Source organism: Rattus norvegicus, chromosome 2 (genome assembly GCF_021556685.1).
Source record: "Rattus norvegicus strain SHRSP/BbbUtx chromosome 2, alternate assembly SHRSP_T2T, whole genome shotgun sequence".
Taxonomy (NCBI): Eukaryota; Metazoa; Chordata; class Mammalia; order Rodentia; family Muridae; genus Rattus; species Rattus norvegicus.
This window is the reverse complement of record NC_141535.1, coordinates 177,626,812-177,651,469: the sequence shown is the minus strand read 5'-3', so window position 1 is coordinate 177,651,469 and position 24,658 is coordinate 177,626,812. Positions and strand designations below refer to the sequence as shown.

Sequence of the window (24,658 nt, the reverse complement as noted above, 5' to 3'; positions counted from 1 at the left end):
CATTCCCAGTTAGCTCTCTCACTCTGCCTTGTGGATCAGGTTTAAAGTCTCAACTACTACTCCAGGACTGCCTGCTGCCAAACTCCCCACCATGATGACCTTCATAGAGTCTAACCCTTTGGAACCGTGATTTCTGAATGAAATGCTTTCTCTTATAAGTAGCCTCATTCATGATGTCTTTTTTTTTTAAGAGTTATTTATTTATTCTATATAAGTACACTGTAGCTGTCTTCAGACACACCAGAAGAGGGCATCAGATCCCATATACAGACGGTTATGAGCCTCCATGTGGTTGCTGGGAATTGAACTCAGGATCTCTGGAAGAGCAGTCAGTGCTCTTAACCACTGAGACATCTCTCCAGCCCCTGTTCCTGATGTCTTATCACAGCACTAAAAGAAGTAATTAAGACATTGTGTGTGGGTTGGGGATTTAGCTCAGTGGTAGAGCGCTTGCCTAGGAAGCGCAAGGCCCTGGGTTCGGTCCCCAGCTCCGAAAAAAAAGAACCAAAAAAAAAAAAAAGACATTGTGTGTTTGCGTGAGGGAATGTGCACACAGCTACCAGTGGAGCTGGAATTGCAGATGCTTTTGAGTGTCGGCGCCTGCACCGAGAATCGGGCAAAAGCCTGCGGGATGAAAGAAACACACACACACACACACACAGGTTATCGTGTCAAGGCAGGAGAGGAAGAAAGAGAGAGAGAGAGGAAGAAGGAAGAGCGGAAGAGAGTCAGAGAGAGAGAGGAAGGAGGAGAGTCTCCTGTAGCTTTATTCACCACTTATATACCCAAGTTCTCCAGGTAGAAAATATCTGGAAGCACAGTGGGAAACCTTGGCTGTGACTACCTGGCTAGTGACTTCGGTAACAAAAGACCGACTAGGAGACCTGAATTAATTAGGGAGAAATCCGAGAAGACCAGCCTGAATCTCAAGGATAAAGGCTGAGGTAGCAAAAGGCAGAAGTAAATTGACCACCATCCAGGTGTGATCCAGGTGTGTCGGTTCCACAATCATCAGCCAGGCTCAGCAGAGGTCATGCAGTGGAGACACTGGGTGTTTACTACTTGGTCTTTTCTTCCTGTGCCGTAAATACATGGGAGTGGCTCTTAGAGGAGTATGTGTGGCCAAGAGTCACATAGCCACTTTGAGCTAAACAGTCACAAAACGGCCAGGCCCAAATCCAATATGGCTCACTACATTTGAGCCTTACCATGACCAAACTCCAGTCATCTGAAAGAGCAGAAAATGCTCTTAACCACTTACAAAGGGTTTTCACTTTTATCCATACTTTAGTGTGTGTAAGCATGAATCACTGCTTGTAGAAATCAAGAGATGGCTCTCACCTTCCACCATATGGGTTCCAGGTTGTCAGGCTTGGCAGCAAGAACCTCTATGGACTGAACCATTTCACTAGCCCCTCATCTCAACATTTTGTGAAAATAAATAGTTCTAAATATAGAGGTATTAGGAATATTGGCACCACTTCTCCGTTACAGAATATTTGAACCTGTTTCTAGTTAGGGTGTGGCTCAGCTCTTAGCACACATCTTTAATCCCCTCTGGCTGGAATATAGACACCCCCTTAGTATTTACCTTTAATGCCAAACAATGAAGATAAAGTTAGTTTGTAGAAGGAGGTACCCATGTAAAAGTGATGTCTAGTTGAGTAGCAGGAAAAGTAACCAATCAGAGGCAGATTTGACAGAATAGGATACACCCAACTCTCCTGAGAAGAGAGAAAAGGGGAAGCTACTTAAGAGAGAGAGTACAGTAGAGGAATAGAGGAGAGTTCCTGGAGAGCAGTGCAGTAGTTGAGAGAGAGAGTAGAGCAGCAGAGAGGGAGAAGGAGGCAGTTTAACTGGGAGAATTTTCCAGAGGCACATTGAAGAGAGAACAAGCTAGACACAGGTAAAGACAGATGAGCAAGGGAATGAGAAGGAGCCAGAGGATTAGAAAAGATTGCTAGAGTTAGTTTGAGGCCAAGCAGAGCAATTCAGAGGCTGAGAGAAAAGCCAGATTAAATAAGTTAGCTGGGGGAGGAGTTTGAACTGAGTTGAATCAGCCAGCCAGAGAGAGCCCAGAAAGAACTAGGTCTGGGTGAGCTTATTCAGCATTAAGTTTCAGAGGTTGAAAATATTCTAGGCTTAGGTTAGACTGTACAGAGGTTAGAAGCTCCCAGGACTAGGCTTAGGTTAGCAGACAGAGGCAGTTGGCCTCAGAGACAATTACCACAGGCGACTAAAAGCCACATTTGCATTTCCTACTAACTTGCACAGTGCCTTACAGAAATAAAAATCCTGGGGCCCAGGAGATGGCTCAGTGTGTAAAAGTATTTGCAGTACAAGCAAAACCTGCATAAAAAGCTGGATACAGTGGCCTAGCACACTATCTCAGCAATCCTGCAGTGAGATAGAAGGAGGAAACAGAATTGGCTGGAAACTCATAGGCCAGGTGGCTTGGCACATACAGTGCCAGCAGCAGAAACAAGAGAGACCTGGCCTCAAAACAAGGTCGAAGAAAACTGACTCTCAAAAAGTTATCCTCTGAGCTCCACACATGTGCTGTCGTATGTGGGCATCCTATGTGCATACCTATACTCTAGACAGTAAATAAAAACGTTAGCTGGAGGGGCTGGGGATTTAGCTAGGGGCTGGGGATTTAGCTCAGTGGTAGAGCGCTTACCTAGGAAGCGCAAGGCCCTGGGTTCGGTCCCCAGCTCCGAGAAAAAAAAAAAAAAGAACCGAAAAAAAAAAAAAAACCAAAAAAAAAAAAAAAAGTTAGCTGGCTCTGACAGCACAGAGCAGTGGTCCTACCACTTGGGAGGTGAAGGCAAGAAGAGTTTATGGTCATATTTGTCTATACATGGAGTTTCAAAGCCAGTCTGGGATACATGGAAAAGGAAGATACAGGAGAGGAAAGAAGAGAGGGAAAGAAGGAAGGAAAAGCTACAAAGAAAGAAAAACAGAGGGAGGCACATAATCATTCATGGTTTTGACCTTTAGTGAAGGGAAGGAGAATGACTTCAAAATCTAGAATTAGGAGGAAAAGCAGAGGTTGTGTAGTCGAAGATTTCAATCAGGTCTTAAACTTTTTGCAAAACAGCTATGAAAACTCTGGGTGCAGTGGTACACTCTAATCCTGACACTTGGGAGGTGATGGATCAGAAGTTTAAGGTCATCTTGAGCTACATAACTAGCCAAGAAAACAAACCCAAGGAAATAGCTGTGGTTATACTGGAAATTTCCAGGAGTCTCCAGTTATAAGATCATGCTTTGTTTGTGACAAAGGACTCGAGCCCAAGGCTGGTTTGCAACTTTGTAGCTAAGGATGGCCTTGAACTTCTGGTTCTCCCACCACCAGACTGGACCATCATGTGGTGTTTTTTTGTTTACTTTCTGTCTGTTTCAGGGCTGGGTATGGCTCTGTGGAAACGTCATGCTATTTTTAAACAGCTGTAACTAGAATCTTCTTCCTCAGTTAAGCAGATACTGAAATCCTTAAGAGTTCCTTTGGAAGAAATCCTTTTGTTTATAGAAGATAACTCTTAAACTAGTGCCGTGGCACACATTTTTAATCCCAGCACTTGGGAGGCAGAGGCAGGTAGATCTCTGAATTTAAGACCAACCTGGTCAACATCCTGGTGAGTTCCTGTACAGCATTATTGGGTTGGAGAGATAGCTCAGTTGTTAAGAACACCGACTACTCTTTCAGATGGTCCTGAGTTCAAATCCCAGCAACCATATGGTGGCTCACAACCATCTGTAATAAGATCTGAAGACAGCTACAGTGAACTTATATATAATAAATAAGGCAATCTTTTTTTTTTTTTTCTTTTTTTCGGAGCTGAGGACTGAACCCAGGGCCTTGCACTTGCTAGGCAAGCGCTCTACCACTGAGCTAAACCCCAACCCCAATAAGGCAATCTTAAAAAAAACAAAACCAAAACACCAGAACAGCACTGTCTTGAAAAAAACAAAAAACAATCTTGCTTCTATGCCACTGTTTAAGGAAAGTATTCTTGTGGGATTGGGGAAATAGGTTTGTCGGGGTTTTTTTTTTGTTTTTCAGTACTAGATATTGAATTTAGGGCACCACACAAATGCCCTACCATTGAGCTATGTCCCAGCCCGTGATAAACTTATAATGTAATTCTTGCTTTGCTAGTTGAATATTCTGAAAAGTATTTTGTAATATTACATTCTAAGAGGGACTAGAAGATAATCCAGTTATTCCTATACTATTACAGCAGAGTTAACTAACATTTGCTTTTCTGAAGGAAACTCCTGGGAACTGAATCTAGGGCTCTTCACTCAGGCTAGGCAATCACTTCCTTTATCATAGAGCCCTATTTTACTTTTATTTTGAGACAGGCCTTATTATTTTCCCTGTTTTGGCCAGAATTATCTGTAGCCCAGGTAGGCCTACAAACTCCAAATCACTGAGAAACAAAACATAGGAGAACTTAAAAAAAGAAAGAAACAAAATTTTAAAATGGTAGAGTAAGGGGTTGGGGATTTAGCTCAGTGGTAGAGCGCTTGCCTAGCAAGCGCAAGGGCCTGGGTTCGGTCCCAGCTCTGGAAAAAAAAAGAAAAAAAATGGTAGAATAAGCTTCTAATCCCCACACTTAGAAGGCTGAAGCAAAGGGATTTTTTTAATTTGTTGTTCTATTGTTTTGTTTTGAGACAGGGTTTCTCTGTGTAGCCCTGACTGTCATAGAACTTTCTCTGTACTTCAGGCTGGCCTTGAACTCAGAGACTCACCTGCATTTATCTCCAAGTACTGGGAGTAAAGGTGTCTGTCACCACAACCAGCTGCATAAATACTACTAGTCTTATAGAGGAGCTGAGTTCATTTCTCAACACTACGCCAATCACGACTGCCTAGAACTCTAGCTCCAGGCTAAACTGGATAAATGTCAGGCATTAAGTTGTACAATTGTGTTTGTGAGGAAGTGTTATGTTTTCTCTTTGCTCTGGCATTGCAATAGTGAGGTAAATCAGCAACAAGTAAACTAATAGAGGGAGTACACAAATTTATGGGCATTAAAAGCACCAAAGTTAGCAGGAACATGGCGGTTCAAGTTATAATCCCAGCATTTGGGGGACTAAGGCAGGAGGATTGCTATGTGTTCCACAGTCAGTCAGGAATATACATCAAGACTCTGTCAAAAAAAAAAAAAAAACAAAAGACAAAGTGAACCCCAATACATAAATAGACAAATGTTAGAGGGAAAGCCAGCTCAGGTGTCTCCTGTCCATGAATCCGAGTCTGACCACTAGCTCCCACGTTAAAAATGGGGTACAGAGGGGTTGGGGATTTAGCTCAGCGGTAGAGCACTTGCCTAGCAAGTGCAAGGCCCTGGGTTCGGTCCCCAGCTCCGGAAAAAAAGAAAAAAAATGGGGTACAGCGGGGTTGGGGATTTAGCTCAGCGGTAGAGCACTTGCCTAGCAAGCGCAAGGCCCTGGGTTCTGTCCCCAGCTCCGAAAAAAAGGAAAGAAAAGAAAAAAATGGGGTACAGCAAGAAGCTTGTGATGCAGTGCCAGGGAGGTGGGGGTTGACAAGGCCTCCCTAGCCCAAACACAAGCCACAAAACCAAACTAAGAATAAAAAACAAAACAAACAACAACAATAATAAAAAACACAATGTGGATTGTCCCTAAGGAATAATACCAAACACATTTGAGCAAACACATGCTTGTTCAGGTATAAACACACACACACACACACACACACACACACACTATGCATATAAAATTAAAAACTACCCTAATCCCCATTCTACTTTATTGTTTTTTGTTGTTTTTGGTAGCCCTGGCTGTACTGAAATGCAGTATATAGACCAGGTTGGTTTTGAACTCACAGAGCTCTTGCCTCTGCCTATTGTATACTGGGATTCTACCTCTGTGTGTGTGTGTGTGTGTGTGTGTGTGTGTGTGTGTGTGTGTGTGTGTGTGTGTATGTTTTCAGAATATGGAAATTTATTACTGTTTCCATTTTCAAAATTTTATGATCTTGGTCTTTCCTTCTTGCCTTTGTACAGGGCCAAAAGAGACACATTGGCTACTTTAACCACCTTAAAGCGGACTCCAGGAACATCACCCATATCGGGCACTCGAATACTGTGATCATCTTGTCGTTCTTCACGAGCTACACCCTGACACACTTCCGGATGGCAGATTTAGCTGTTTGGCTTCAACCCCTACTTTTTCCAGCACAATTCCCTTTGCATGAGAGGCACCCCCAAACAGATGGCCTTCAGGGTGTCCCCAAGTGGGCTTTCTTGTACTGTTTATCATGCCACTTCTGGTCCCATCGGTGACTGCGGAGCTTCTGGGCAGTGCGGAGACCGAGACACTTGCCCATATTGCTAGGGCCACTGGCCTGAGAGAAAGTTCTACCTGGTTTTTACATGGGCTCTGGAGACCCAAAGCCCACCCCTCACACTTCAGGACAGACAATGTTTACATTGTGCCATCTCTCCAGCAATCTGCTCCTCTTTCTTCCTCTTTATTTTTCATGAGGTTGCTCTCAAACTCACAGTGTAACAATCCAGCCTGGCCTTGAATTTTTGGCAGTCCTGCCTCAGCCTCTGAAATCCTAGGATTACAGCAATGAGCTGCACTGAGTTTTCTTGTTTCTCAGTTCTGTCATCTGTAAAGAAGATAGAACTTACTCTGGTGTAAATGAATTAAAACACACAGTGTTTCTGCATTCAGCAAACCTTTGGTAATTCAATTGTTTTAATTAATATGTATGTAAGAACTGTATGTTGTTTCCTGACCAAAGCACAGTGATGGGAAGCAAACTTTCCTATAAAAAAATTTTTTTTAAGTCAGGCATTTTTGTTGTGTTTTTTCCCTCCCTCCTCCCTCCCTCCCTCCCTCCCTTCCTTCCTTCCTTCCTTCCTTCCTTCCTTCCTTCCTTCCTTCCTTTCTCAAGACAGGATTACTCTGTGCAGCACTGGTTGTCCTGGAACTCACTCTGTAGACTAGGCTGGCTGGTTTTGAACTGACAGAGATCTGCCTGCCTCTGCCTCCCGAATAGAATGTTGGTATTAGAAGCATGTGACACCATCTTCCGGTTCTTTTTTAAAATATACACTTAAGAATCTGCATGCATTTGAAATGTAAGTAAAGAAAATATATCTAATAAAAAAAGAAAAAAAAATCTGCATGGTGCTTCTTATCCACTTGAGGGTGCTGGGGAGGGAACGCAGCTTTGCAGATGGAAGGCAAGCACCCCATTCCCAGCCCCCCACTACACTAACTTCTATATAGTGCCTACTTAAAGGTACTATAAGGCACAAGTTGTGGTGGTGCACACCTGCAGTCCTGACTCTTGGGAGGATCAGGAATTGAAGATCATACATAGGAACAAGTGTATCAGAAAAACAGTAAATGAATTTTAAAAAGTAAAAAAGTGCATGGAAGTTCACTGGCAGGGAATTTACCTATTTTGAATCCCTGGGTTGAATTGTCAGTACCAAAAACAAACCCAGCACACTTCAAAAAATGGAAACAATATGCAGTATTTATACATCTTTTCCCCTTCCTTCCTTTTCTCCTTTTTTCTTTTTCCACCCAATACATGTGCCCTGGGTATATTAAGCTATTCTAATGACTTGTTTGTAGTTCAAAGGCTGAATCAATCCTTTACACCTAGAAGGAATTCAAAGCTTACTCAGGAGGATTGTAGAATGCCGGAGTGTTTTTGGAGATCGGCCAGTCCAGGTCTTATTTTATTTGTAATTAGGATACAGAAGTCCCTCGGAGGATGAAGCAGAAGGAATGCCACAAATGTGAGGCCAGTTTGGGTTCAAGAGTGCTTCACTCCCCAAAACAGTAGCTTATGGAAGTGGAATTCTTCCCAAGGACACTGTTAACAATTTACCTGCCCACTGGCCTTTTAAATGGATAGTGCAGGAAAATAGGCCTATACCTACGAATGCTACGAATGCGGGAGGGAAGGGGAGCATGAATTTGATGGCCCAGCTTCCCAAGTGTTAGGATTACACGGATATACCACGACGCCCACCTTAGATCGTTCAGCAATCGGTTCAGACGCCTAAAAATGAAAACTTTGTTGAGACGCACGGTAAAAGAACTCTCATACAATCGAGCCTTACTATGATCACAACAAACCGCAACACTCTCAATGGATTCTATGTGTAAATACAATTGGCTTTAGTGACATTTGTCAGTCCCAGAGCCTCAAAAGACGACGAGGTCCCTCCTATCCCTTAGTAAATTGTATTAAAGCTAGTGCTGATACGATTCTAATTATTTGGTTCGCACTAGTGAATCAATGCACTTTTTTTGTTGTTTTCAAATTCTTACTAATAATTGCACACCCAAGAGCTCAAACTCAGGGCGGCGTGTAGCATTCGTAGTTCAGGAAGTAACTTCAGACCCTGAGGGCGTTTGCTACGGAACTGCGTAAGGGTTAGGCCTCCGCAGCTCCTTTCCCAGGACTGCCACTTATGGGCTAGGTTTCCAGTCTCCCAGACTACCCAAGGACAACGTTCCGAACACCTGTAGGGAGTGGAGCAAGAGGGAAACGTCGCGCATGCGTGCTGGCGCGCGCAGGCGCAGCCCGGCTTTTTCCGGATCGCCCAGCACTAGCACCCACTCCGTATCTCCCGTCCCGCCTCCAGATGCATAGGAAGGATGCGATTGGGCACACTTGTTGCCCGTCAGACCAGACTCAATTCTTCTCCCTACAATTGGCAGCCCGGGAAAAGGCCAGTCTGTCGTCGTCGGCTTACTCCTTAGAGACCTGGCGCCACCGCGGAAGCCGCTATTGGCGGACGCCCGGGACCGCGACTGCTCACTTCCGGCGCCGGCGACGACTCTGCCCGCTCGGGCACTCTCAGCCTCCCCCGCCCTTCCACCATGGCCGCCTCTGTGTGGTGTGGGGAGAAGCTGGTCCTCCCGTAGCGCTCCGGCCGCATCCTCACCCGCTAGGGGCCGGATTCCAAGGAACCGCGTTTCCCAATCCCGCTGGGAAGGTTTCCCACCCCCAATTCAGGGCCAGGACTCCTTCCCACACCTCGAGAGGCAGAAACTTAGGGTCTCCCCTCCTTTCAGGATAAGAAGCCAGAGGGTTCCCTCTCCACTTCTGCAAGGGTGGCAGCCTTGCCCACCTCTCTGCAGGGCACAAGACCCTAGTCCCATACTTCTGCGCTAAAGCTCTGCCCCAGCACGGCTACTCCAGAGGGAGCATCTAGAGAACCCGCGTCTTTCCCCTCCGCAGGAGAGGAGGCAAGAGTGCGGAAAGCCAGGCCTATCGGCCTCCCTCCCACTTGTTCCTCTTGCTCCTCGTCCTTGGCAAGCCAGAGTTCTCCATTTCTAGGACTTAACACCCGTCTACTCCCTTGACCTCTTCCGGTCTCCTGGCTGCAGCCATGGAGTTACAGAAGGGAAAGGGGACCGTAGCAGCTGCTTCATCAGGAGCAGCGGGAGGTGGAGGAGGAGGAGCGGGAGCAGGAGCCCCAGGAGGGGGGAGGCTGCTACTTTCAACCAGTTTGGATGCCAAGGATGAGTTAGAGGAGGTAGGTGTGGGGGGTGGGGAAGGGAGTAAGGAATTGGGTTGAGGAGGGATGCTGGAGCGGATATGGGGTGGGGGTGGGGGAGAAGAGGCCTTCAAGTTTTTTTTTCTAAGGCAGAAACATTGCTCTTGCTTCCTGCTCCTGGAGGAAGAAGTGTGGGTCAATTTCCTGGACAGGTTGCCCTAGTAACAGCTGCCGCTATTAAGAAAATGGGTGTGAGGGGTGTTGGTTACAGAAGGGATGTAGCATCCATATTGAACAAAGTTATTTTCATTTCTTCCCACATACACACCAGTAGCTATCTAAAATATCCACCCTATTTGAGAGTGTTAAGTTGAAAAGTATATATGTGTTTACAGGCAGGTGTCTGAGGATTGGCAACTTCCTACAGACTTGGCCCCTCTTCTTAGATGGTATCATTGACTGTGTGTGGATACAGACAGTTGTCAGTGATTTTAACCGAGCATTTATAGAGTGAGTGAAGACTTACAAGTAAGTAGTATCTAGTTTGGTTATATCAGTCATAGCAGTGGGATAAGTCAGTATGTAGGAGACTGAACCAGAGAGTACACACACACACACTAAGGAGAGATCCAGGAAGCAGAGGCAAGTGGATCTTTGTGAGTTCAAGGCCAGCCTGGTCTATAGAGTGAGTTCCAGGACAACCAGGGCTACAGAGAGAAACCCTGTCTGGAAAAACCAAAAGAGAGAGAGACAGACAGAGATAGACAGAAAGAACATGAGTGTCCCTTCCTTGTTCTCCCCCTGTGCTTGACTAATAAGAGATGATCAGTGTAGCTCCTTCCACAGCTCGCACACAGGAAGATTTACTTAAGGTGTATGACAGACTGAGGCATGAATGTCAAACTGTTCTAACATTAGTGTTCAGTTCAGTGGTTGCCCAAGGATGGGGGAGGCCCCGAACAGGCCCTGTCTCCTCACAGGCTGTTTCCCTGACACTATGTCAATAGTCCTTTATCACATGCTAGAGTAGGCAGATAAACTCAAAGTTGAAAAAAATATTAGATTGCCAGGTGTGATGGTTCACATCTGTAGCCCTAGCATTTGGAAGGTTGAATCAGGAAAGTTAGTAAAGAGGGCCAGAGAGAGAATGGAAATGAATGGTGAGTGTGTAGTGAGTTCTAGGCTAGCTGGGGCATCATTAGCTAGACCTTGCCACCAGAAACAAGAAACAGAGAAAAAGAAAATACTGTAGATCACAAGAGGATGGCACAGACACACAAAAATAAACTTTATAGCCCTGCACTCGAGGCAGAGGAATCTCTGCGAGTCCAAGGCCAACCTGGTTTACATAGCAAGCTTTAGGACAGGCAAGACTACACATAAAGACCCTGTCTCAAAAGAAAGAAGTGAACTTAAATTAAAGTGACCTTATAGCAACTTTGTGGTTTATCCACCAGCAGATGTCTGGCTGGCTGGAAAGTGAGTTATGTTTTCACTGTATTATTCTATATGCCTTTAGAAAAGTTTGCTATTTCTGTTCTCCTGCTCCTCCTTTTTCTTCTCCTTCTTTCAATCAACTAAGGTAGGCATAATTGAAATGTAAACTTCCAAGCCAGGCATGGTTGCCCAGGCACAGGTTTGTAATCCCAACACTCCAAAGAGGCTGAGGCAAGATGATTGTAGGTTTAAGACCACTCTGTGTCACCATATGCCCTACCACTCTACAGTTTTTCCTGTTTCAATTAAAATTTTTCTTGTGTGTGTGAGTGATATATGTATGTGGGGGTGTACACTTTGAAATGTGCGTAGAAGTCAGAGAATATCTTTATAGAGTTGGTTCTCCCAATTTTTGGCAGGTCCTGAGAATTGAACTTGGGTTGGATATTTGTCCAGTAAGGCTCTCCATCTGCTGAGCCGCTCAACAGGCCTGTTTAACTTTTGAGATAGTGTCTGAATATGTAGTCTACCTAGTCTGAAACTTTTCTTCTTCTTCTTCTTCTAATTTTTTTTTTTTTTTTTTAAAGACAGGGTTTCTCTGTGTAGCCCTGGCTGCCCTGGAACTCCCTCTGTAAACCAGGCCTGTAACTCAGAGAGATCCTCCTGCTTCTGCTTCCCAAGCACTGGCATCACAGGCGTGCAACACAACTTTCCAGTTACGTCTGGAACTTAACTATGACCACTTTGTCTAATATTGAACCTGGCTGGCACCGGAGCTGTAGGAGGGTAAAAAGTCAGTAGGTGGGGTTGGGGATTTAGCTCAGTGGTAGAGCGCTTGCCTAGGAAGTGCAAGGCCCTGGGTTCGGTCCCCAGCTCCGAAAAAAAGAACCAAAAAAAAAAAAAAAAAAAAAGTCAGTTGGTAGCTGACTGCCCTGATCCCTCCATCAGAGCAACTGAATGACAAAGGGTTGGATGAGGGTCCGTTGATTCTTATCTCCATACCTATAGAGTCCTATATGAATCCCTGATTTAATCTGTACCATAGGATATAGTACAGCATCCTTTTCTGGACAGTAAGTGACAGGCTGGAAAAGATCACAAGAGAGAGCAGAAGCCTCTCTTGCCTCTTAGGTTCTTGCCTTTTTAGACTCTGAGAATGAACTTTCAACTTCCTAGGGAGAAAAGGGAGGGGTTGTTTGCTTCTGTCTGATTTCTTTCATGGTGTGGATGCTTCCAGGGAATCTCAAGCTCCCCCTTCCACACTCCACTTTGCCCTTTGTCCTTCACATCTTTTATTTTCCAGCTTGTCTTGCTACACCCCCCCCCCCAATGGGTGTGGTTCTGTTATCCTACTAGACCATAGTGTGTAAAGGCAAGGCTAACTGGCCTCTTCTTCCTCTGTGCCTCCCTGAAGATCTTTACACACAGAAGTTATCAACACCTGTTGTTGACCAACTGACTTCTGCTCGTTCTCACTTGGTAATTTTCCATCATAGGCCTATCTGTTTTCCAGGAAAATAGGTCTGCTTTTTTGCCTCTATGTGCTTAAAGCGTGTTAAGTCTGATAGGAAAATAAGAGAAGACTGTAAGGTGTGCCAGCCTGAAGTTTAGCATGTCAGAACAAAGTAACACCTAGCAAGAAGTCCTGAAAAGGTAGATGAGGGTGTGAAGAGGTGGTCATAGCTGAATGTGATTCGCAAAGGCCCTTCACTGTCCTGGAGCAGGAAGCACTTTATAAGATCATCCTGGACAAGGTCTGTGACTTTCCTACCCTGGGGAGTGTTTGTTGTATCCCTTCTTCTCTTTGGCCCCATTCCTTCCTTTGAAGACAAGTATATTTGACCATCCCAATCCTAATTTGGGGAGGGAATGAGATAAAAATAGTGCCAGAGATTGGAGTCTAGAACATGTAGTTCCTGGTCACATGAGTCTTCACAGCCCTGGCCATTCCTTTGCCAGGGAAAGACCAGTCACTTTGAAGTCAGGCCAAAAGCAGGAACTGTGACCCAAGAAATCAGAATATCTCAAAATATCAGAAAGATCGGTCTCGAAGTTATGTTTGGCAAGATGGATGCACCTCCCCACCATATTTACTCCAAGAAGTAGCTCGGCGTGTCTGAGAAGTCTCCAAAGGATGAGCTTTGAGTCATTTTTAATTTTTTTGCCCCTTAAATCATCATTGCACTTATTCTTGACTGTAAAATATAGGTCATTCCTTGGAATCTGCAGGGCATTTGTCCCAGGTTTCTCGGAAGATGCGAGAGCCATTCTACTCCGTATACACCAATAAAAAGTGGCCACACTTGGAACCCAGCATGACCAATCACTGTTAACTGATGTGGGTTCTGAGAGATTGTGCAGGTCGGACCACAGTTTCCTTTTCTGGGCTGCCCACCTCTTAGATGGGAGCCATGTACTATACTCTAGCAAGAACATATATTCTACTTGACTGGGGCAAGGGAAGTGGAGTGGTTAGAGGGACTCGTCTAACTCAGTCTACAGCTTCACTCATGCACTGAGGAGCAGAGAGGCTGCCCTCCCTTCTGCACACTGTCACTGCTGTAGTCATGGTCAGGTAGCTTCGGTACTAGAAAAATGAGTTCCAGAGCACCTAGAGATGATAAATATTTACTGAGCTCCCTGAGGTGCTGTCATACAGAGCTTATTCTGAACAGAGCCATTCTGCCAGCAATTGCTGGCAGCTGCGTGTGTGACTTCATCTTTTCTAAGAGCCTTCAGAGACTATGGGGAACGGGTACTGTTACCCAACTATGCATCTGTTTTCCTCTGGCCTTTGAGGCCTTTTCTCATTCTGAATGATTCCCGATAATTTCTCTCCTTGTTTTTTGATTTGTTTGTTTTTGGCTTGTTTTAGATAGGCTGGCTTCCCCCCAAGCACTAAAATTGCAGACATGCAGCACCAGGAGCAGTTTTAGATTTATCTTTTGGTTTTGTTTTTAAGACAGGGTTTCTCTGTGTAGCCCTGGCTGTCCTGGAATTTACTTTGTCAACTAGGCTGGCCTAGAACTCAGAGAAACCCACCTGCCTTTACTTCCTGAGTGCTGGGATTAAGGACTTTTTATATCTAGGAAAAGTCATTTTTTTCTGTACTCTGTTGTCTGAAAAGGAGTGTCCTTATGTTTCTTTTGTCATTGAGTTTGCTCATTCAAATTCTGGACTCTACTTTCTGTATCCTTAGTAGGGCCTCCCTGTTTTAAGAGTCCATTCTTGACTGGGCACTGACCCATAACATTGACTCAGGCCTCTGAGCAGAGCTTAGAACATTGGGAGGAGCCTAGGGAAACTTTGCTCAACCCACAGTCTAATGAATGTTAAATCACACCAAGAGACTTAGCCAACATGTAGGGCTTATAGGGCTTTGTAGCTAGATTAGCACTCTTGGTTCTGGGTCTGTCAGTCAGGCCTCCTCCCTTTGCTTGCTCAGTCGATCTCACTCCCCCCTCCCCATTCCCCCTCTGTGTCTCTGTGTCTGTCTCTGTCTCTCTCTGTCTCTCTGTCTCTGTCTGTCTGTCTCTGTCTCTCTCTCTGTCTCTCTCTCTCTCTCTCGGTTTTCTGAAACAGGGTTTCTCTGTGTAGCCTTGGGCATCCTAAAACTCACTCTGTAAACCAGGCTAGCTTCAAACTCACAGAGATCTGCTGGCCTCTGCCTCTAGTGCTGGGGTTAAAGGCGTGTGCCACCACCACCCAGCTCTCTTAAAGGCATAATCAAGAAGAGACCTTTTACTTCTTGGAAACTTAACCTATGTCCTGCAGTAGAGGATTTAGTTTTCTGGAACCTTTAAGGGCATGCCACTAGAAGTAGTGGCTGGAGAGCTAGCAAGATGGCTGAGAATGGAGTAAAAGTATGTGCTGCCAAGATTTATGGCCTAGTGATAGAAGGAGACTACCAACTCCCCATGAGTTGATCTCCACACTACCCACATGCATATACATATACATAGCACACAAGTAAGTAGGTGTAACTTAATTTTTAAAAAGAGAAGTGGTGGGAGAGTGCAGAGCCAGGTCTTCAAGGATTAATTGCCAAGTCTCACAAATTGGACAAACTCTAATTAGTTGAGGCACTTGGTGCAACTTTGTGATACAGGGGTTAGCTCTGTTTTTCAGATAAAACCGGGGTTTGCAGAGGCTAAATAATACAGCCAAGATGAGCCTAGGCCTAGCTATGGAGGACCAGTCCCTTCAATGCTTGCTTGCTACCTGCTGGTTTCTGTTGCCTGGCTGCCTGCCCCTTGGCTTCTCTCTCTTGCTGTGAGTGGTGTCTAGAGTGTTAAGTGCTGCTGCTTACTCTTCACCCCCTTCACTCTGAAGCTGCTAGATAACCTGGGATGGATACAAGGTGTCTGCAAGACCCAGCCACTGGAAAGATGATTCTCCAGACACACAGATACGGAAGCTGTTGTTAGTAGAAAGAGACAAGGTTTTAGAAGAGGAATTCCAGCCTCGGGTTTTCCCTCCCACACTTTATACAGGAGCTAAATTAGGTGCTAATGGCTCCCAGAGCTCACAGGTCATGAGAGTCACAGCTCAGCTTTCATGTGATCGCATGGTTCCTTTTCACAAGTATGCACTTGCTATTTATTAAGGCTGAGCCTGCTGATCTGCCCTAATTTGAAGCTGGACTGCTGTTAGAGGTAAAGTTGTGAGTGTCACCTCCAGACAGCTTTAAGGTGGTTTTAGGTTAAGGTTTTGGACCCTCCTGTTGCAACATCTACCTTCTGTTTTCTTTTTTTTTTTTTTTTTTTTCTTTTTTTCCGGAGCTGGGGACCGAACCCAGGGCCTTGCGCTTGCTAGGCAAGCACTTTACCACTGAGCTAAATCCCCAACCCTTACCTTCTGTTTTCTTAACCTTTTTTTTTTTTTTTTTAATATTTATTGTTGAGCTGGGTGGTGGTCGTGCACACCTTTAATCCCAGCACTTAGGAGGCAGAAGTAGGTGATCTCTGAGTTCCAGGCCAGCCTGGTCTATAGAGCAAGTTCCAAGAAAGTCAAGGCTACATAGACACCCTGTCTCAAAAAAACCCCAAAAGCAACAAATAACAAAAATTTACTAGTATTATTGTTTTTTATATTTATTTTATGTGTATGTGTGTTTTGCCTGTATGGCTGTCTGGGTACCATGTGGGTGCTGGGAACTGAACCTGGGTCCTCAGCAAGAGCAGCCAGCTCTTCAGTCCCATTACTTTGAGCCTTATCAGGATAGTCATAGACAACTTCAGGGTGATGGTCAAAGGAGAAGCATGTTTGTCTGTCCTTTCTTTCTCACTGTATCTGTTTGTGATTGCCTCAGAATGCTGCTACAGACTGCTTGCCAGCTTCTCAGCATTATTATTGTGGGGTTTTCGTGTTATTAGGGCTCAAGCTCTGGGTCTCAATATGTTTGGGTTTTGTTGTTGTGTTTTAGTTTTTGTTTCATTTGGTGTTATGAGATGGATCTCACAGAACTCAAGCTTGTCTTAAGCTCCTTTTGTAGCCAAGGGTGACCTTGCCTTTCTGATCCTCTTTCCTTGAGTACAGTTCCAAATGCTGAGATTGTAGTGGGCATCACTGTACCCAGATGTCTTGTTTCTACATTGTTGTTACTGTTGTTACTTTGTTTTCAGACACAGTCTCACTTAGGGGATCAGGCTGGCCTAGAATTTTCAGCAGTTGTCCTGCCTTTGTCTCCCGACTGCTGGCATTTCAGGACCTTTACACAGAGCTTTGTCACTGGCCGAATGTCCTAGTTGCAGTACTGGGCCACATTGCCAGCCCCTCTAAATACTGAGACAGGGAATTACTAACTTACCTGGGTTGGCCTAGGATTTTTTGATTCTTTTACCTCTGTCCCCCAGAAGCTAGGATTCTAGGCATACACCACCATGACTTCAGCAAGATTTTTTTTTTCTTTTTTTTGGAATTGGGGACAGAACCCAGGGCCTTGCGCTTGCTAGGCAAGCACTCTACCACTGAGCTAAATCCCCAACCCCAAGATGTTTTTTGATAGTTTGTAATATTGAGTAACAATAAACCAACCTGGCCTTTTTCTGGTTTTGCCAGGGTCATTGTCACTGAGAATTGGTTTTACTTAAATTTTGAGTTTCATGCTAAAATTTCAAAAATCTTAGGAAACTGTTGAGGTTGGTACAGAAGGCCTTTCTGGCTACGCATGCAGCCAGCTTTGTCAGAATCTTAGCAGCGGTAGTAAGTGAATGTCTCAGAGTGGGACTCACTAGTGAGTCCTTAAAATGCTAAGCACGTGAGGGGTGCCATTGAAACTGCAGTGGCCTGTCTTGTTTAACTAAAGGCCCTGGCAGATTTTAATGCCTCCTTTTGTTTGTTACTCTTTTTTTTTTTTTTTTTTTTTTTTTTTTTTGCTTAGTTTCTTTTTTGTTTTTTAAGGCAGGATTTTTCTGTGTAGCTCTGGCTGTCCTGTAACTTGTTCTGTAGACCAGTCTGGCCTCAATCTCAGACATCTACCTGCTTCTGCCTCCTGAGTGCTGGGATCCAACCCTTTTCCTTATATACTTGCATTCTGTTTTGTCTTTAACATGGGAAGGGATTTTAGGCATAAGTAGAGACATTAGTATTTAGTACTGAATAGCAGTCTTACTTGAAGTGTACAGTTCACTCTAGATTGTTTTGAAACAAATCCAAGATATATCATTCATCTTGAAATATTTTATATAGCAGGACATGGTAGTATACACCCTCAATCTCAGCACTCAGGAGCAGAGGCAGATGGACCTATGAGTTTGAAGCCACCCTGTTTTTCTCTTTCATTTTCTTTTATTTTCTGTTCTTCCATTCCTCTTCCTCCTTCCTTCCTTCTCTCTCTCTCTCTCTCTCTCTTTCTCTCTTTCTCTCTACCTATCTACCTATCTATCTCTTGCATAGCTCCAGTACTAATACCATACCTGCAAACATTAGTAACATTATCCCTTGTGGCACTGCAAACCTTAACAAGAATATCCCTTAAGGCTGGCCAGGCCTGGTGGTGCACAGCTGTAACCCTAGCACTTGGGAGAAAGATCAGTAATTCAAGGTTATCCTCAGCCATGGAATAAGTTTGAGATCAGTCTGGGTTATATGAGATCCTGACTCCAAAAATTATCAAGAAAACCATCAATGTCCTTCTAGCTATTGTCACCTCTCCTTTGTCCTCAGGACTATCTCCCTCTCCCTGCCCATCTCTGTGTTCTTTCTTTTCTTTCACAGCTCTCTCCCTCCCTCCTTCCCTCTTCTCTCTCTAGTACTGTTTAATTCTTTGTAGATTTATTTTATGTACATGAGTGTTCTGCTAGCATGTGTGTCTGGGTACCACATGCATGCTGGGGTACCAGGGAGGTTGGAAGAGGGCTTCATCTGCCTAGAACTGGAGTTATAGGTGTGTATGGGGCACCATGTGGTAGTTGGGAACCAAACCTAGATCCTCCGCTAGAGCAATCATTGCTCTTAACTGTCTCTCCAGGCCCCACCCCCTTTCCACCTAGCCCAACCAGGTTGAGTGAGGCTGGCCCTGCTTGACCCAAACCCCATGCTTCCACCTAAGTATTGGAATTTCAGATATTTTCCACCACCCAATCTGATTTTGTTTTTTATTTATGTATTTCATGCATACGGGTGCTTTGTCTCATGTGTGTCTGCATACTAGAAGAGAGCATCAGATCCCGTTATAGATCATGGTGATAAAGCACCATGTTAGTGCTGGGTCCTCTGTAAACCCAGGTCCTCTGAAAGAGCTGCCAATGCTTGTCCACTGAGAGGTCTTTTCAGCCCCTAAACTTTCTGTTTGTTTCTTTATTTAATGTGTATGAGTGTTTTGTCTGTATGTATGTCTGTACACCATGTGCATGTCTGGTGCTCTTGGAGGCCAGAAGAGGGCACTGAATCTTCTGGAGCAGGAGTTAGAAACTATTGAGAACCACCACAGCATGGTGAGAGTAGCCTGGGTCTTCTGCAGGAGTAACAAGTGCTCTTGATTGCTGAGCCATCTCGATGTGATCTTCTTTTTACTTTTACTTTTAGCATGCAAAATAGAACAATAGTTCCTGGATTTACTCAACACTTTATATTCTCTCTCCCTGTCTCTGTCTCTCTCCTTTTTGATATAGTGTCTCATTATGCAGCTCTTGGCTGGCCTGCAACTCACTGTATAGACCAGAGTGGCCTTGAACTCAGAGATCCACCTACCTCTCCCTCCTGAGTGCCAGGATTAAAAGCCTGCAGAGCCTTTGATTGTATCTTAAATTCTTTTTTAAAAATTTATTTATTTTTATTCTTTAATCCTTTTTACAGTCCAGACTTCATCCCCCTCCCAGTCTGACCCCCATTCCCCATTTGATTCATACCTCCCTCCCCCTTCCCCCAATCTTAAATTCTTATAAAGTTGGTTTGCTCAAGTCAGAGATGAAAACAAAGGCTGGAGAGATGGCTCAGAGGTTAAGAGCACTGCCTGCTCTTCCAGAGATCCTGAGTTCAAATCCCAGCAACCACATGGTACTCACAACCATTGGTGATGGGATCTGATGCCCTCTTCTGGTGTGTCTGAAGACAGCTATGGTGTACTCATACATAAAATAAATTATTCTTTAAAAAAAAAGAAAACAAGATCTATACCTTATGCTTGACTATTAAGATTCTTTGTTTATTTTTTTTAGTAACTTTCTATTTAAAACTTAAAGAAAATTTATGCAAATGTTTACTATGCAGCTTAAGCAGACCTTGAACTCAAAATTCTCCCACTTCAGCTTCTTGAGTGTCCAAAGTATAGGTGTGCACCTCCATGTTTGTCTGCTTATTTTGGGACAGACTCTTTGACTATTTGCCTAGGTTATACATAACTCCTGGGCTCAAAAGTCACCCTTCCGTCCTAAACTCTTAAGTATCTGGGACTATAGCATGTGCCACTAAGCCTGATTTCCTAGTGTTTCTTAGGGGCAAATGGGGTCAGTTTGTTTACTGTAGCTTTGGTTAAAAGAACATCCAGGCTGTCTACATGTATTACTTCTCTCTGGAGTTTTTCTTCCAGAAGTTATAACCGACGAGCTTTAGTACACATGGGTAGTGTTAGCCTAAATCAGCTCTCACTGCACTACTGCTCTTTCCACATTTTTTTTTTCTTTTTTCTTTTTTCTTTTTTTTTTCCGGAGCTGGGGACCAAACCCAGGGCCTTGTGCTTGCTAGGCAAGCACTCTACCACTGAGCTAAATCCCCAACCCCTCCACATTTGTTAATGGCCATTCTACGTGAAGACTTTTCCCCTTCCTTCCTTCCTTCCTTCCTTCCTTCCTTCCTTCCTTTTTTCTTTTGTTTTAAAGCATAGTAGAAGGATGATCAAGCTTGAATTTTTAAAATGTTTTGGGGACAAAAGTACTTCATAGGCAGTGTTATGATGCACTCTTCATTTGTTCTCATCCCTACCCCCAGAGGTTGGAAAGGTGTATGAGTATTGTCACATCGATGACTGCTGGTGTCTCCGAGAGAGAAGCCAATGATGCCCTCAATGCGTATGTAAGTACCATGTCCTCCTTATATCCATGCTGCTTGGGAAAAGCTGTGAGATGCAGATAGGAAAGTGGAAAGGTGATGGCTAAGACTTAAGGGACTGAGTTCGCGTCTTGGTTCCTATCAGGTTTTACTTTCTCACTACTAGAGTCTGTCTATTTCTTGGAGCCTTTTTTTCTGAGACCATATTTCAGTGTATAATGCACAGTGGCCCTTGAAAACAGTATGGAATCCAGGATGGTGTCATACTCAAGACCCTTCTGCCTCAGCCTCCTAAGCGCTATGATTGCAGGGTCATGCCATCTCACCTGACTTCATAACAATGGAAAAGCTCAGTTATTGACCAGTTAGGTGGCTCAGTAGGTCAGGGGCTTTGTATGCAGCCTTGGTAACTTTGACCTCTCATTGCTGCAATCTACAAGATGGCAGGAGAGGACTGACTCCCAAGAGTTGTCCACTGATTTTCTTTGACAGTTTGTAAATTCTTGTTTATTTACCAAGAACTTGATTTGTAGACCATGTGTCCTGAACTTACAGAGATCTGCCTGTCTCTGTTTCCCAAGTGTTGGAATTAAAAGCATGTGCCACCACACCTAGCAAAAATTTTTTACAAGATTGAAAAAAAATAAAGTCATAGAACCAGCGATATGTTTCAACAAACAGTGAGTGGTACCTGCTGTTAAGTATAACAGCTTGTTTGACCCCGTGACCAGCGTGGTAAAAGGTGAGAAGTGTTGTAAACCACAACAGAGGGGATGGAGAGATGGCTCAGTGGTTAAGAGCACTGACTGCTCTTCCAGAGGTCCTGAGTTCAAATCCCATCAACCACATGGTGGCTCACAACCATCTGTAATGAGATCTGATGCCCTCTTCTGGTAAACCACAACAGAGAAATCACTGTAGCAAGTTATGTTCTGATCACCACACATGCAACATGGCGTATGTGCACATGTACACATTAAACAAAGTTTTTGTTTTGTTTTTTCAAGACAAGGTTTCTCTGTGTACCCCTTGTTATCCTAGAACTCACTCTATGGACCAGTCTGGCCTCTAAGTCATAGAGGCCTCTGCCTCCCAAGTGCTGAAGGTGTGTACCACCAATGCCAGGCATAAATTAGGTTACAAATAAAAAATAAAAATGCTTGTTTTGTAGTTTCTTTTTTTGCAAATCATTCTTACATACATTTTAGCTTCTACCTCTCAGTTAAGTAATTTTAAGTAGCACATGTGAGGAATTTATATAATAGCAATTGATGATATGACCAGTGGGTAAAAGTGTCTGCCTCCAAGCTTGACTGCCTGCCTGAGACCCATGTGTTAGAAGGAGGAACCAGGGGTTAGGGATTTAGCTCAGTGGTAGAGTGCTTAAAGCCCTGGGTTCGGTCCCCAGCTCCGGGGCAAAAAAAAAAAAGAAAGAAAGAAAGACAAAAAAAAAAAAAAGTAAATGTAGAGATTGAGTAGAAAAGATACCCAATATCCACGTCAGGCGTCTTTGACCATGTGCATACAACACACATGTATTATACACACATATAATACAAATATAAGATAAATCTAAAAAATGTAAATAATGATGTATAAAAATACTGTGGTGAATCCTATTTTTTTGTAGGTTAACCAAAAAAATCGTTTAAAAATAATGTATAGAAATCTTACAGAATAAATATTTAGGTATTACTTGATATTATTTAAATTACCAGGTACCATTTCTGTGTTGGAGTCCCAGAGGTTCTTGGGGTTGTGGGTGGTGTGGCTATGCCTCCATTGCAGGATTGCCCCAGCTCCCTTGCTTTCCTCATCTTAAGCACTCTGTACTTACTAGCTTTAGGTCATTAGAGAAAAAAAAAAAGCTTTTCCTTTCCTGCCTCTCCTGAAATAGGTGTCTCATTCCTATTAAGAGACGGAAATCATCATTTTGAGAGTCCTGAGACTTCTATGAAAATTGTTCTTGTGTTTCCCACATGTGAGTGACAGCTAATTCTTTCCCTCTCTCACCTCCCAGGTGTGCAAAGGACCTCCCCAGCATGAGGAGATCTGCCTAGGCCTGTTTACTCTTGTCCTCACTGAGCCTGCCCAAGCCCAGAAGGTAAGGCACCTTTTCCCCTGGAGCCATTTAAATCGAGGGACCTCACTAACTCAAGTTATGTCACTCTTTTTTCTTCTTTGGCTTTTCAAGACAGGGTTTCTCTGTCTGTATCCCCTCTGTCCTGGAACTCCCTGTAGACCAGGCTAACCTCGATCTGACAGAGATCCATCTGCCTCTGCCTCCCCAAGGGCTGGGATTAAAGGCATGCACTAGCCACCACCACTGCCCAGCAATCACACTCTGGATAAGAGCTGAATCAATTGGTTCTCTAAATGTGTCCTTAAGTCCCTTATTTTCAGTGAATTCATTAGTCTCTGGCTGGAGTCTTTTCTGTCCCCAGATACTAAAGCTGAAAGGCAAGAAAAGGCAGTTGAAAAAAAAAAGAAAGAAAAAGAAAAGGCAGTTGGAGAAAAAGACATGAAGGTTAAAGTTCAGGTGTGAGACTACAAAGTTCAAAATTGGCATTTAATTTGGGATATGGAGGGGATGGAGGACAACCAAGCTCATGGGAGTTCTTACCCAGAAGGAAAAGACCTGTAGTCTGTGGCTTCTGCTTTGGCAAAGGAACAGAAAACAGGCTTAAAATTGTAGCATGTAACCTTTAGATTACATGAGTTAATGTAATAATTAAGAAGAAGCCGGAGAACAGTGGAGTGTGACTTCCTAAGTGTGTTGCCAGGAAGCACTCTGGCCTTTCATAAACAGAAGAGGTTCCAGTGAGGCTCAAGGCCAGGCCAGATAGCTTCTGTTCTCTCGGTAAAACTAAGTCTTCTGTTTCTTCAGACTGCCCCCTCCCAGCAACTTTGTATCTTTTGAGTCTTGGCCTAATGAGTTAAAGTTGGTTTGGATCTGGCTGGAGCTATCTGACAGAGGGAGAAGTGTGGGGAATTGGTCCATGGCCTTTCCCTGAGCACAGGTGGTGTGGAAGAAAAACAGATATGTTCTTTGCCTACCGTTGTGTCCTGCTCTTTGGTCTGAAACCCCTCTGGCTTTGTAGATTTCTCCCCTCCTCTAGACTTCAGTTCCTCCATAAAGTGTTGGAATTTAGCCTTTTTGTCATTTGTTCAGGGATAACCAAAGGACACTCATTCTCACAGATACAGACGGGACGCTCCTAGTATACTGACAGGGATGCTTACATCAACAAAGTATTCATGGGCATGGGAAGCTGCTGTTTCCTAATTCTCTGGTGCAGCTTGGGGTGCTTGTGAATGGGAGGCATAACACATTTACCTTTCCCAGGGAGACACCAGTCATTTCCAACTGTGTTAGGTTGACTTCTATTTGTGCTCTTTTCCTTTTTCCTTTTTCTCTTTTTGAGACATTCCAAGATGACCTTGAGCTCTGGTTTCCTCAGCCTCCCAAGTGTTGGGATTTCATTTTACACTGAATTTGTCATTCAGATCTTTAGAGATAAGTGGATGACATTGATTTATAAGTAGTATAATTAAAGTCTGACTTAAGGACCAGTGAGATAGCTTAGTTGGTAGACACACTTGCCACATAACCGTGATGACTTGAGTCTGACTCTCAGAACTTATGGAAGAGGGAGGGGACTGACTCCCAAAAGGTGTCTAGTTTCTCTCTCTCTAATAATATATACAATAAAGAAGTTTAAATTTGATTGGCTATAGCTCATGTGAGTGCTGTGTAGCTTGTGTGAGGTATGGCTTTTCTTTCACCCACACACACTGTGCATGGTGGCGCCTGCCTGTAATATCAGTAGTTGGAAAGCTAAGATTGGAGATTGCCTTGAGTTCAAGGTCAGTTTAGAGTTCATATCAAGTACTAAGCCAGTAGGTTAAATAAATAACTAGATCTTTCAAGAAAGAAATGGCTGGAGTGAGGGGTCAGTGGTTAAGAGCATTTAGTGCTCTTGCAGAGGTCCCAGCTGCAGTTCCCAGCACCCACATGACAGCTTACAACTGCCTATAACTCCAGTTCCAGGGGTCTGACACCCTCACTGGCCTCTAAGGCATCACACTAGTTATCTCAGTGCAAACTAGCCTTGCCTTCTGGGAAAGCTTGTTTCAGGTGAAATCTAAGTCAGACCTCAGTGAGCCTCTAGGGGATCAGGCTATGTCTACTCTCTCTTTTCTTTCCGGCTTGGCATTGAGAA

At 44.1% G+C, this 24,658-nt stretch overlaps 1 protein-coding gene and 1 pseudogene across 2 annotated transcripts in view; one reads left to right on the top strand and one right to left on the bottom strand.

The window, feature by feature from the left end:
- Positions 1-6,001: 6,001 nt before the first annotated feature.
- On the bottom strand, positions 6,002-6,361 carry LOC108350272 (40S ribosomal protein S23 pseudogene; annotated as a pseudogene).
- Positions 6,362-8,862: 2,501 nt separating this feature from the next.
- Ints3 (integrator complex subunit 3) overlaps positions 8,863-24,658 on the top strand; it is a 51,910-nt gene continuing 36,114 nt past the window's right edge. The window contains exons 1-3 of one of the 2 annotated variants that reach the window (XM_087627605.1): positions 8,863-9,548; positions 20,376-20,459; positions 22,456-22,539. In XM_087627605.1, the coding sequence (XP_087483731.1) occupies positions 9,402-9,548; positions 20,376-20,459; positions 22,456-22,539 (315 nt within the window). In that variant the 5' untranslated portion in view covers positions 8,863-9,401. 2 annotated transcript variants of the gene reach the window in all.